This window comes from Anabrus simplex, chromosome 1 (genome assembly GCF_040414725.1).
Source record: "Anabrus simplex isolate iqAnaSimp1 chromosome 1, ASM4041472v1, whole genome shotgun sequence".
Lineage (NCBI taxonomy): Eukaryota > Metazoa > Arthropoda > Insecta > Orthoptera > Tettigoniidae > Anabrus > Anabrus simplex.
In genome coordinates this window covers 452,590,158-452,604,937 of record NC_090265.1, presented here as the reverse complement: position 1 = coordinate 452,604,937, position 14,780 = coordinate 452,590,158, and the positions used below count along the sequence as shown (strand labels likewise).

General features: G+C 37.3%; 1 protein-coding gene across 10 annotated transcripts in view; it reads left to right on the top strand.

Moving 5' to 3' along the window:
* The window catches only part of Asator (tau-tubulin kinase asator), a 500,954-nt gene that overhangs the window by 302,816 nt on the left and 183,358 nt on the right, over positions 1 to 14,780 (top strand). For all 10 annotated transcript variants that reach the window (XR_010858479.2, XM_067135206.2, XM_067135211.2 and 7 more), the window contains 2 exons: positions 5,740 to 5,859; positions 6,725 to 6,985. Coding sequence is in view for 9 of the 10 variants with exons in the window: in XM_067135206.2 (XP_066991307.1) it covers positions 5,740 to 5,859; positions 6,725 to 6,985 (381 nt within the window). In the remaining variant the exon portion in view is untranslated. The remainder of the gene's footprint in view (positions 1 to 5,739; positions 5,860 to 6,724; positions 6,986 to 14,780) is intronic.

Here is a 14,780-nt window from a genome sequence, read left to right as displayed (position 1 = left end):
AAGGGGGAAAGAGAAAGGCACGAGTTGTTGACAAGTTGCGGAAAGTTTTCATAGCCCCGGGCAGAATAGGTAGTAGCAACAGCGCAGAGTGCCGGGTGCAGATTTCTAAGAAATGAGGCAGGGTATCTCCATGTACTAGCGGGAGTTGAATACGGGGTTGGCACTGGAACAAAAAAGTATGAGCCTTCCCGGTCTCGTGGTTTCTGTGGACCAATAGAAAATTTCATCGACCAGTCGCAGGTACGCCAACTTCGTATTGTAAGAAGCACTAGCGAGGCGAACTCCGCGGATTAAACTGATAGAAGGGAGTGAGTTATCAATTCGGAATAAGGTGGAATTTAGGAGCCTTACTATATTATAAAACTTATAAAAAGTTAATAATTGCGGGAGATTGCATGGTGTAATTCTGAGAGTTCATGAATGCTATCTGATGATTGGCTGGAGGCAAAGGACGCCACAATAGAGCGCGAAATCCCAGGCTGGGATACGGCAGCTAAATTCGCAAATATATCCATTACCAGCGAACGATAATAGTTGAGAATTGGTATAGAGCATTTGAGAACATAATTACATCATTGGATATCATATTTAAGCCACTGGCAAAGGCGCAAATAGTTATATGAGGATATCCGGACTGCGCGTCCTAAGATAACCTCCCTTGAACTCGGAAGAGAGGGGATACAAGTATAAATATGAGGTCGTGGACAAGGACTGGCAACTACTTTTGACAAAGTGTCGGAGCTGATACCACGCCTGGGGTGCGTGACAACTTCTGATATTTTGTTCGAGCCGTGATTACGCCAGGGGTGCATGTGTGTACTTACTCGTGGAGTAGGGTTCGAAGTATTACATTGTTACATAGTACAGTGATTCATAACGTGATGTAGCTCATATTACAGTCTTGAGCAGTATACTAGTATGAAGTGTTTCAAATAGACAGGACTCAGTAAAGCATAACTTACGGAGTGTGAGATTCTACCAACAGATTAGGAAGTGCGTTACGTGAGAACGGTCACGAGTGTTTATGTCACCTAGTAAACAGTCGATTCTAAACTGATACCTGGTCAGCTACACGAACGTGAGACGGGAAATTGAAGTGCGCGCACGGGCCGTTGTAAAGGGGATCCCGAGGTATCTCATGTTCCTAGTGTCCGGGAAAGGAATGAAGAATGTATATCTACATTAAGTGGGCTAGATACAAGGCCGAGAGTGTAAAATTTGTGAGTAGAATTTAGGGTGGAAATTATTCCAGAGTGCAACAGTTATTTTATTTGTTTTTATTCAAAATGTGTAAAGTTGAAAAGGGTCAAGGATTAATTCTTCAAGCTGGCATGAATACCAGTGGAATGCAGGGCTAAGACTGGACAGGGCCTGTGCTTCTCGTCCGGCTTAGCAGACTACAAAAAAGAGATGAGTAACCTTTTCAAATATTTGTAGATTGCTATCGTTAGGGGGAGGAAATCATATTATTTTATCATGGTAACTTGACAAAGGGACAAATTAATATGTACATGATTAGATCGAGCACTCATCATAATTTTGATTATTAAATAGAGTATAGTAGGGTTGAGTTGTTCATTCAAGTGCTTGAGTTGTTTGATATGATATGGAGCACGTTTCACGTAAAGATAATGTTAATATTCATTTAGAAGTGCTTCCAAAGTGTTTTTCCAGTATCGGAACTTTTATAGATATTAAGGCATGTTGTTAAGATAATCCAGAGGTAGGGTTGCCAAGTGATATAAATTGTTGTGGGACAGAATGAAGTCCATTGATTTGTTTGTAAATATCGCAAAGTTCGCCAGTGGACAAAATAATAATAATCTGTACAAGTGTCGAAGTAGTTACATTAATATTGGGTAATGTGTAAAGGCGTGTTTAATAATAATCTTTGAGAATAAAGGCACGGGCCTAGTTGGATAGAATGATTGCCAAAGTAATTTAAAGGTGGGGATATTATGTGGCATGAATATTTTATTTGGACAGTGAATCTGATTTTAACACTAATTGTTGATTTAACGTTTTTTTGGACTCCATAATAATCATAAATAATTTTGGTAGAAACGAGATAGGCATTTTGATAATATGGTCACGCTATGTTTGAGGCCCAGAGGGATTTTGAGCCAAAAGTTGAGATTTGGAGTTTTGTGGGACAGAAATCCGGCCCGAAATGAAAGTGAATTGTACTGATGTTGATGAAGAAATAGCTGGATCTTAAGGCCTACATAGAGGTTGTAATTTCTATACCGGTGATATGAGTGGCAGAAGAGAGTCCACACACCGAGGGTTAATTAATGAAAATGTTTTGAAGAGTTCTAATGGATAAATGGACTTCAAAATGGAAAAGGAAGGAATAATTTAACACTTGCAGAGATTGGAGGTATTTGCCCAACTGCGAGGTGTTACGGGATTTGAGAATTGTCTTAGGAGCATATGGTCTCCATGAATTAACGACAGTACGAAAATAAGGGTGCGGATTCGAACACTATTATGTCCCGACCGATGTGAATTCGGATCTTGGTGATTTCTGTTTGGGAGAGAACGTATGTGACTAAATTATAAAGATGGGGAATAAAAATAAAGATTCTCGAAAGAATAATAATAATAATAATAATAATAATAATAATAATAATATTCCAAGTAAATCATGTCTGGATTGATTAGTGCCAAAATAAATCGGAATTGTAAAATGGGTTATGCGTTAAACATATTAAGAGTGGACTACCGTGTAACAAGCGAAATTAATTTTTAAAAAAAATTATTAATAATAATAATACTAATAATAATACTTGAAGAATCAGAAGAAGAATTTTTATATTTTTATTTATGAACACAATAATGATGTTGGGAGTAGAAATGAAAAATTTGAAATTATTAACTAATAATAATAATAATAATAATAATAATAATAATAATAATAATAATAATAAATATTTGAAAAAGAATAATAATATACTTTTTTTATATTTTGGACATAATAATGATGTTGGGAGTTGAAATGAAAAATTTGAGATTTTTAACTAATAATAATAATAATGATGACAATATTTGAAGAAGGAAGCTACTCTTTTTAATTTTATTTTTTTGATGACAATAATAAGAGCGAGAAGTTGAAGTATTATAGCGAGGATGATTACGGGTTACGATAATCACGATTTCCACTAATAATAATAATAATAATAATAATAATATTTTAATATTTTTATTTTATTTTATTATTTCGGATGCTGATGATGAATGATACTAGGGAAGTCAGCTGGCGAATTAACGTAATAATGTCAAGTGTTGTGAATAATAAGTTACGTTAATAGTTGTAAAATGAAGGCAAATCCCTACATCTGGACCATTAGGTTATAGTCGCTTTGTCATTTCCTTCAACTAACAATTAGCATATCTTGGTTAGGAACCCGGGGAGAGTTTGTAGTTTCCCGGGTTGGTCTCATCTCAATCAAAGTGGAGGTGATAACATAGTTCATGTGATCGCGCCCACTTAGCCAACAGGTAATTGGTCCATGACCAAAATGGTCATGGTGTTAACGAAGGTAAATGTGATACCTTCAGATATCAATGGTTCCACCACCCAAATGGAAGGGTGGTCAAAAGTGATAAATATTACGTAATCATTTTTCAGGAATAATTTGCCAAATTACCGGCAAATCAAGGGTCAACAGATTTTGATTGTGTGTAAAAATTATTTTGTTTACTTAAATAAAATGCTCCTTTAGCATTTGCAAGGAAACAGTTCCAGGTTCTTGTTCTTGTAGAATAGTAAACCCTTGGTGACCGTTTAAATATCCGTCCCCATTCCTAGGACGGAGCCTTCATAATTTCCCTTTGATCTGAATATATATATAATTTGTGTGTTTTATGATGAGCCTTAAAGTTAAATATTAGTGTGTCCCGTTCAACCCTGTAGTACTGATTGGATGGCGCCTTTACATTTAGTTTGAGATCTTACATCTCAAAATATTTTTTATTGTGTATTAGTTGCAATAGATTCGGACCGTAACACTCCCTGAGATAAATGCTGGTTGGGACTCAGGCTTTGAGCGGGTGCAATATCCAACAGTTGTATCAAAGTGAAGATGTAGATAATTCGGTTCTGGAACAAGAAGAGGCTGTTGATGCTGATGAAATGGGAGACCGAATTTTGCGGTCAGAGTTTGACAGAGTGTGAGCAACCTAAATAGGAACAAAGCACCTGGAATTGATGACATTCCCTCTGAATTATTGACTGCCTTAGGAGAAACCAGCATGGCAAGGCTATTCCATTTAGTGTGTAAGATGTATGAGACAGGAGAAGTCCCATCTGATTTTCGGCAGAATGTTGTTATACGTATTCCCAAGAAATCCGGTGCTGACAGGTGTGAAAACTATCGCACGATTAGTTTAGTATCTCATGCCTGCAAAATTTGAGCACGTATTATTTACAGAAGAATAGAAAAACAAGTTGAAGCTGAGTTGGGAGAAGATCAATTTGGCTTCAGAAGAAATGTAGGAACACGTATAGCAATCCTGACTTTACGTCTGATCTTAGAGGATCGAATCAAGAAGGACAAGCCCACGTACATGGCATTCGTAGATCTAGAAAAGGCACTCGATAATGTTGATTGGTCCAAGCTATTTAAGATTCTGAAGGTGATTGGGATCTACCGAGAACAAAGAATTATCTACAATCTGTATAAAAACCAGTCTGCAGTGATAAGAATCGAGGGCTTTGTGAAAAAAGAAGCAGCAATCCAGAGAGGAGTGAGGCAAGGCTGCAGTTTGTCCCCCCCTCCTTTTTAATGTTTACATAGAACAGGCAGTAAAGGAAATGAAAGAGGAATTTGGAAAGGGAACCACAGTCCAAGGAGACGAAATCAAAACCTTGAGATTTGCCGATGGTATTGTTATTTTATCTGAGACTGCAGAAGATCTCGAGAAGCTGCTGAATGGTATGGATGAAGATGAAAATAAATAAGTCCAAAACAAAAGTAATGGAGTGTAGTCGAACTAAGGCAGGTGATGCAGGAAATATTAAATTAGGAAGTGAAGTCTTAATGGAAGTAGATGAATATTGTTACTTGGGTAGTAAAATAACTAACGATAGCAGAAGTAAGGAGGACATAAAATGCAGATTAGCACAAGCAAGGAAGAGCTTTCTTAAGAAAAGAAATTTGCTCACTTCAGACATTGATATAGGAATTAGAAAGTTGTTTTTGAAGACTTTTGTGTGGAGCATGGCATTGTATGGAAGTGAAACATGGACGATAACTAGCTCAGAAAGAAAGAGAATAGAAGCTTTTGCAATGTGGTGTTACAGAAGAATGCTGAAGGTGAGATTGGTAGATCGAATCACAAATGAAGAGATACTGAATCGAATTGGTGAGAGGAGATTAATTTGGCTAAATTTGATGAGAAGAGATAGAATGATAGGACACATCTTAAGACACCCAGGACTTGTTCAGTGTGTTTTTGAAGGAAGTGTAGGTAGTAAGAACGGTAGGGGTAGACCAAGGTATGAATATGACAAGCAGATTAGAGCAGATGTAGGATGCAGTAATTACATAGAAATGAAAGGGTTAGCACAGGATAGGGTGGCACGGAGGGCTGCATCAAACCAGTATGTGGACTGATGACTCAAACAACAACAACAACAACAACAACAATCTCTTTACTCTTGAACCTTGTAATAGAAGAAATTGTATGTTCATAAAACCTTTAACCTGTAAGTTTACAATCTGTTCTCATTCATAGGTTGGTCTCATGAAGGAGAAATATGACCATAGACTCCTACTCAAGCACCTACCATCAGATTTACGTCAGTTTCTGGACCATATTCAGTCTCTGGAATATGCAGATAAACCAGACTATGCGGTATGTACCATATCATATTTCTCTTCTGCTAGTGAGAACAATATTGTACTGTGAATGTTTTTATATTGTTTCTCAATGTGTTCAGAAGCATAGTGCATTTGTGGCTTGAAAATAACTTAGAATGAGACAAGATTAAATTTCAATGAAATCTTGATTTTATTCTTGCCTTTGAATAACCCAGATGTTTATGAACAGTGATAAATTCTTTCTACTTGCCAGTGAACATGTGGAGATCAAGAAATATCCAATGCTTTTTTTCAAATTCCCTTCACAGTGATATTATTTTCCTGCCTTATAATATTAACTTCTTTCCTAGCTGTTCATGCACTTTCTGTTAGGCACTCCCAAATTTATGTGGGGCACATTTAGTCCTGAGAATGTATACTTTTTTTTTTTTTTTTTTCCCAAAAGATCTTCAGGTTGCCTTTGACCTTTCTCTTCCTCTGTTCGGTTCCTCCACATACGAGATGGGATTCATCTCTTCTCATTACATGGTCAAACCAGTCAAACTGCTTTTCTTTAGCCCGTTGGAATATGTCACAGGTGTAGTAGTAGTAGTAGTAATAGTAGTAGTAAAAAAATCCATTTTGTTAACCAGCGAGTTGCAGTGAAAATTTGAAGCGATCAGTCTGTCCACAAACAAGCATTTTCATGGCAGGACACAGTAACATCTGGCTGGGACTGACAATAAAACTTTAAATTTTATTAATTTACAAATTCCCTGTAGAAGTTCCTGTTTTGGTTCATGCTGAGTCACAGTATCTAATCTAAACCTCTCCTCAATATTCCATGGGTTATATTGCTGCTCTCTACAGTCTTAGCTTCATATGCATTATTTGTCATCGAAGAACCTTTTTGTTGACAGATGTTAATTGGGCTGTTTGAACGCTGTATGAAACGGCGAGGAGTGAAGGAATCTGACCCCTATGACTGGGAGAAGGTACCTGCTACAGATAATGCTGTGCCTCAAGTACCTACAACTACACCTGCTATCATTACAAGGCCTGCGACGGGTGGTATTCTGGGAGCCACCCGGATCACAGATAATTTGTTGGAGGATAACCTTATTACCAGCTTAGACAACAACCAGGAAAATATAGAACCCGACAATAGACGAGAACTAGAGGTAACCATGTAGTTATATACCTATTGGAATTTTAATTTTACTGAGCCCTGCTCAGTGTTATTCAATAAAGTACTGCTCATGAAATTAAATGCTTCATATAGTTGGAATCAGAAGTATATCTTTGTGTTATTTCCATAAGAAAATGAATAAGCTTACTATTCTGTTCACCTCCTGTGGGTGGGGGCATAGATGAAGAATACACCCACGGTATTGCCTGCCTGTCGTAAGAGGTGACTGAAAGGGGCGACCAAGGGATAGTGTATTTTGAACCATGAGATTACCTGTGTTTAGTACTCTCATTCAAGAAATACCAAGGATCGACTTGCGATTAGTACCACTGTGAGGAACACCATGGGTTTGTGATTAGTATCATTGGGGGTGGACCACTATGGGTCTACAGTACCCATGATTAGTATCACTATAGTAGAACACTATGGGTTTACTTCAGATTATGTAAAAACACTGTGAGTCTGCGTTACTTGATATTAGTACTGCTACATGAGGAACACTATGGTTCTACTTTACCAGCAATTAGTACCATTATGAAGGGCCAGTGACCTGGATTTTGGGCTCCTTTAGACAACAGGCATCTCATCAATTTAGGATTTTGCTTTGGAAGCAGTCCCTTGGTCATTTTATACCATTGTTTTAAGTTATTTCATAGGAAGCTGGGGCATTGTGGGTTAGGTCCATTGTTGGTTTTAAGTTCATAATCATTGTTCGTCATCTTTTTGAATTCTAGTCAGTGGATAGATTTTAGAAGTACAGTAGAAGTCAGTTATAGCGAGTACAGTACATAACGAGAACCCCGTTATAACGACAATATTTGTCCGTCCCTTCAAACTTCCTATATTAAACTGTATATTATTATTCGGTTACAGTGAGAGCCCTGTCACTGACGCATCCGTTATTACGAGCGATTTAGCGCGCACTTTCTTTCTGTTACCAATATTTATGCACCCAGTCATTATACTGCATGTGGTCGATCACCTTCGGTATCGTTTTCTCATTATGTTCACTAGCGAGCTGTCTCGTCGAATTTCGAAGGCAACACCGGAGCCCATTATTAATATCCGTCGACTGTTGTCCTGTAAATGAAAATGAAAGAGAACATGTTTTCTTAATAAATGCGTAAATAACGTGTCCGATAACAGTTGTTAACTTGTTAAAGGTTGAATAAACAATCGCTTTTTTAAAAATGCTAAATACTGCAATTAATTAAGAACGGGATACACCTCAAGATATGACAGAGTGCGTCATTGATTAAAGAGGTTAGTTTATATTTTCTCGCGTCTGTTAAATTACGGAAAGGCTATTATCACGTAAATTTATAGCGAGAAGGTTATAATTTATCTACTGGCGCTTGAAGTATGTTTTCATTGTGCATATAGTCCAGTTAAGTTAGGATAGGTGACGCTGTTTGAATAAGAAAAACGTTTGCCACAAAATGCGATCGATCATCTTCGGTACGGTATATTTTTCTCGCTATGTGCATTTGTGAGCTCTCTCATCAACACTCGAAGGTGATGTTGGAGTCGATTAGTAATACCCGTCGACTGCTGTTCTCTAAAGTAAATTTGAAATGAGGATAACAGGTTTTCGTAAGAAACGCGCAAATGACTTGTCCGATAGCAGTTATTAACTCGTTAACAATAAAGGCTGAAGTAAACGATTTCTTAATTTTAATGTTATATACAGAAATTAAGTAAGAATGTGATACACCTCAAGATATGGCAGAGTACATCACTGATTTCAGAGGATAGTTCATACTTTCTCGCGTCTAGTTAAATTTCGGAAAGGCTGTTTTCATGTTAATTTTTAGCGAGGAGGATCATTTCTCTTCATGCGTTTGAAATATGTTTTCCTTGATACATATACAGTTAGGTTAGGTGACGCCGTTTGAAGAAGAAAACTGAAATGCTTGCCACAGAAGCCTCTGGAGTGATGCCGTAAATTCTCCGAATCCAAGACTTTTTATTCTCAGAATCTCATATGAAAAATCAAGGTTGTTTTGCATTCGCAGCCTGACAGTAATGAACAGCACTGGCAAATAGCGCAGTAACAGTGCTGTTTCTTTTCACCGCCACGCGCGCACACACAAAACTCGTTGACAATAAACGACCGCCTCTTTATTATACATCGCTAGCCACGGCGACCGGTTGTACAGTGTCTATGTGTAAAGTCACTGGATTTCGGGAAATAGTGAAGAGAGAATGACATTCTATTATCCTCTACAAGAACTTTTCTCAAATCTGCAGAATTGCGTCAAAACATGCCAGCCTTCGAATTCTTAGAAAGGCCACAGCTACTCAGCAGCAGAGTTACAACGCGTCTACTGTACCTGACGCTTAGTAAAATTAAGTTTTATAGACAGCAGGAATATTTTCGTGATGGCTCGTCGTATTGTAAAGATACGTGGAACAGGCATTGCCGGCAAATTTTAAACAGATTCTCGTCGATGTTATGGTGCCAATTTTAAGTCAATGGCTATTAAACAATCGGAAAAGTATAATAATTGTGCAGCTGCAAGAAAATACGGCATCTGCCTAACTAAAGCCAATATTCAGTGTAATTGTGAAGACAAAGGTAGTTTTAAATGCGTACTGTACAAAAAAAGTGCATTCCGTGGGATGCAACAAGGATGCTTTAGAGAAGTCGAAGATGAAATTGTGAGGTATGGTGCACAAAAAATTCTGGCGGAATTGCCATAGGCTACCGCGGCGCAGTCAACTCGCTCTTTGACCTTCAAAGTCCGCGAATAGGCCTACACATCGCTAGCCGCTGAAGTTGGCCGAACCCGGCAATCGAGACGTGCGTGTAGCGGAAGCTGATGCTGAGTGAAAGTAAGTTTTATAGTAAGCAAGACTGTTTTCCTGATGGATCATCGTATTGTAGAGACGCGTGGAATAGGTATTGCCAGGAAATTTTCAACGGGGTCTCTTCGATATTAAACCCGTTGAAATAAAGAATAATTGTACAGCTGCCAAAAAATATGGCATAACTAAAGCAATGTTCGGCGTCTACAAATAGTCTAAAAATGCGTCCTGTATAAGAAGGCATTCATGTGATTTTACAAAGCACTTTTTAAGTCTGATTTAAATGGTTTGAAGGAAAAAGTGGGGGTAGTCTTGGATTTTGAAAAATACGGTAATATAATTTTTTCAGAATTAAATTAAACATACACTTTCACGTAGTATCGGATTTCGAAAAATAAACAGGTAAGACGCAGTGTGGGTATTATCCGCGAAAACGTAAGTTTTGAACAAACTGATTGCCCTTTCATACTGATTTTAATGTGTATGGGGGGGTTTTCCCTGACTTTTACAAAAAACTGATATAACGACAATCCATTATAGCGAGTAAATTTTTTGCCGTTGTGAATTCTCGCTATAATGGACTTCTTCTGTAATTTAATATTGTGAGTTTGATCTGCTGATTTATTTTAAATTCATATTCATTCATTCATTCATTCATTCATTCATTCATTCATCATGTTTTGAATTCTGGTTAGTGGATGAATTTTGGAATGTTAATTGTCATTACATTTCATCTCATACCATTACGGGCCGATGACCTAGATGTTAGGCCCCTTTAAACAAGTATTGTTATCAACTATTCAGTGCTAGTGACATATTACTTATATTTCTCATAACTGAACTTTTCAAATACCATATTTCCTTGCATATAAACCCTCTCAGCCTGCTGTCATTTCTCGATGGATGCAGTACTTTTGCATCCATCTTTTGGCACAGGCCAGAACAAAGTGTAGCTTCCACTGAAGTCGCAGTCGCATCCTTGGCTGTGAAAATATGGAAGCTGCTGGGGTATGAGTTATGCTGAGTAATGACATTCAAAGCATCCAGTGCATCTGAGGGTTATGAAAGGTGTTGCTCATAGGGTTAGTCTTGCTACAATAGCACTGTCTGGCCCAGTGAGGCAAACCACCTCGCACCTCTTCTTGCCTAGTACGCCTCATGTTGGTGCTGTCATTGGTTTTCCTACAGCTGCATAGCATTTGGTGATGCTGTTTGAGGATCCAACCAGCCCCTGGACTAATGACCTAACAGACACATTAGACCCCTTTTTTCCCCCCTGCTTTTATAGCTGCAAAAACTAAGGGGTAGCGGGGATCCAGTATGCGGTAGCCTCCCGTTTTGTCCAGTGACATCTTGGTATAAAGAACTATAGTTATACATTATTCTGTAACAAATTTGTGAATGTCTTCCGAGTCTTACTGGCTACCTTTATTGGAAAGTGGCATTTCTAAATTTAAAAAATAAAGTAGGCAACATTTGGTGAACAAATGACTTTTAGGCTACATATACTGTAAATATAGCCAGTTTTAGTTACTCTTATATCACGTTATCCATTTAATCTCTTTTACTCTTCTGATGAGATCAACATTAGGAAGGGCATTCGGTCTTGCTTCATACTCGACCCCGTAGAGAAAAGGGATAAGGGTTGGACATACAGTTTTATTTATCATATTATGTAATATTAATACAAAAGAAGAACTTAATGATCAGTCATTTGCCTCTGTCACTTCAGCAGTAGGCCTATAATACAGCAGTAATAACTGCTTTCATTTGAATTATATTTGTCTTGTGCTGCCAACTTCCCTGTTACCAGCATTGTCGTCGTCCCATCTTCACTGCCATCAAGAGCATTCGAGATCCAGTCTTTACTAAACTTTTAAAAATAGTTTTGTTCCCCGGTCCTGATTACAGAGTCCAAACAGTGAGAATCTGTTCACAAATGGTTTCTGGAGATGGTCTCTGTTATTCCCAGTAAGTGTATGTGTAGCAGAAGCCACCCTTTCCATATACAGCTGTGCTGTAGAAAGCGTGCCAACACACCAGCTGATGTAATATATAATAATAATAATAATAATAATAATAATAATAATAATAATAATAATAATAATAATAATAATAATGTTACTGGCTTAACGTCCCACGAACTACGTTACAGTTTTTGAAGACGCCGAGGTGCTGGAATTTAGTCCCCGCAGGAGTACGAGGCTGACTTATTTGAGTACCTTCAAATACTACCAGACTGAGCCAGGATCGAACCTGCCAAATTGGGGTCAGAAGGCCAGCCTCAACCGTCTGAGCCACTCAGCCCGGCAGTATAGTAACTGGAAGCATTTTTCGAATAACTGCAGCTGTTGAAAGCCAGACGTATTTTTAAGTAAACAGTGGAACCTCTATTATCCGTTCCCGGAAAATACATTTTCCCAGATTATTCGTTCAGATTACTTGGTCCCACGAGCATCCTAATTAAACCACGTTGTAAAAATTCCACATTATCCGTTCCTTGAAGAAACTATATTTCCCAGATCAACCGTCCAGAAATTTCAGTCCCATCAATGCTAAATCCTCCATAAAACGTTTTTCAGGAAACTGTATCTCATAAAAGGATGGCTAAGGCCTACCTATGGGTCTTAGCGTTAATGTCCCGTCATTGCGATAATTAGAGCAGGTAATGTACTGAAAAAGCGATCGGCAGTGAACTTGCATAAGGAACCATCTTAGCATCACATTCAGTGGGTATTCTTTAGAGAATCCTCGGAAATCATAAAGCAGAGAGTGGCCGTAACATTTGTAAGGAGACAGAGCACATTTCAACAGCTATATTTGAAAACTGAGCGAATTTTGTCATATGTTCTTACTTGTAAAATGCCTACATCATGTCCAGGGTTAGATGTTTACTTTATTTTTTTTATTTTATCACTGAACAAGATTTTGGCACTTTCCTCAGAGAATTGTATAGTCACTGGGCTTTCAGGCAGGAATCAAAACTGCTCTTTCTTAATCTAGTATTTTAATATTGTCGTATACGATTACGTTAGAGACCAGAACAAATCTTGTACCTTTCATACATAACCCTTTCAGACCTGAAAGAAAACCGGCGGTGTGAATTTTTGTTTGTACATCAAAAACTGACTAAAATGCTCTTAAATACATATATTTTTAGTTTATTCTACAAAATAAAAATTAACATCTGAAAAAAAGCACCCGCATAATTGTGCGTGTCAGGACTTAATTCACTACTTACAAAAAGGAAAAATTACCTCAATGCATGTGAATATACATATGTACATGATCAAATGTTCTATTTTACAATGAGGAATAATTTAAAACAATTAAATCTTCGTTCAAACACAAGTAAACGTTACATTTTCTACATTGAGGAAGAGTTTTGCTTTTACTGCCCTTTTGGCAGCAGCAACTTGTCAGACCTGATAGAAATCTGGAGGTGTCAAAATGTCAAAAACTTACTAAAATGCTCTCAAATACATGTTTTTACAGTTTATTTTACAAAATAAGAACTATCGGCTGAAAAACAGAACCCACACAAGTGTGTGTGTCAGGACTTATTCACTACTTGCAAAAAATTAAAAAATTCAACTCAGTACATGTGAATATGCACATGTACTAACGTTCTATTTTACAGTGTGGAACGATTTTAAACAATTAAAATTTTATGCATGACATTTCTCATGAAGAGTACGAGTTTTGCTTTCACAGTCCTTTTTGTGACAGCACCCAGCACTCCAGCATGCATTGCCTGTAAGGAAACCTAGCCCGCACATATGTGCGTATCAACATTTAAAACCTCATGGTATTACGTACGATGTTGTAAGTTCACAATTTACACACTTCATTGATTATATTCTGATATTCAGTAAAGCTTCTAGATCAATATGAATGCAATAAATAAATACTTACTTTAGGCATTACTGCTTCTCACCATCTTGCTAATGAACTGTATTTTTAAACTCTTCTTCCTGTCCCCTGGTGGTCAAGTACTAAATAAAAACAGCTGAAGTACATGCTACGTGTCCCGCACAAGCACTGCAGTCCGGTCTAGCGCCAAGAAAACGTAAAATAAGCTCAGCCGTAAATAAAATACTAACCTGCACAATTGTGCGTACACGGTCTGCAAGGGATATAGGCATGGGAGGTCTTGGGATTGCCTAATACTGTTTTGATCTTAATAGAAGACTGTAAAATGTCATGAAGAAAACTGCAGTTGTTTTATTTTTTGCAATGTTGCATTTAAAAAGTTTGCATAATTTCCCACTAGTACCAACTTGTGCAGCGAGCGCACTTTCCAGCTGAGCTCAAGGTCATGAATAACTATAATTTCTGAAGGTTTGAGGTTATTTGTTCTCTTTCCAATTTGAGTGTGATTAGTGATGGGCAGAATTGAATGCATTTGAGAACTTTCGAGATTCGATACTTACTGTACAATAAGTAAAATTATTTCAAGAATAAATTTACTGTGTCCACCTATTCAATACAATTATATTTTGTAGTGATTAAATCCTACATGAATTATAAACACTAATTAGGAACATGTTTCGTCCTAGTTTTGGGCATCTTCAGCCTAATAATAATCTTAAGGTCAAACATAATATTTAATAGATTTAAGACTTGACCTTAAGATTATTATTAGGCTGAAGATGCCCAAAACTAGGGCGAAACATATTCCTAATTAGTGTTTGTAATTCATGTAGGATTTAATCACTACAAAATATAATTGTATTGAATAGGGGGACACAGTAAATTTATTCTTGAAAGAATTTTACTTATTGTTATCTTCAATACGGAACAAAATGAGATTAGTTACTTGTTACTTGTAACTTACTGTACATTCGGAACCACTTTCTCGAGTTCAACATAACCTTTAAAAGTTGATGGAGGGTTAATTTATGCGGTACAAGATTTCCAAAAACTGACTATGAACAGTACACCGGTGACCAAATTACAATGGAACATTTAAAAAGGAG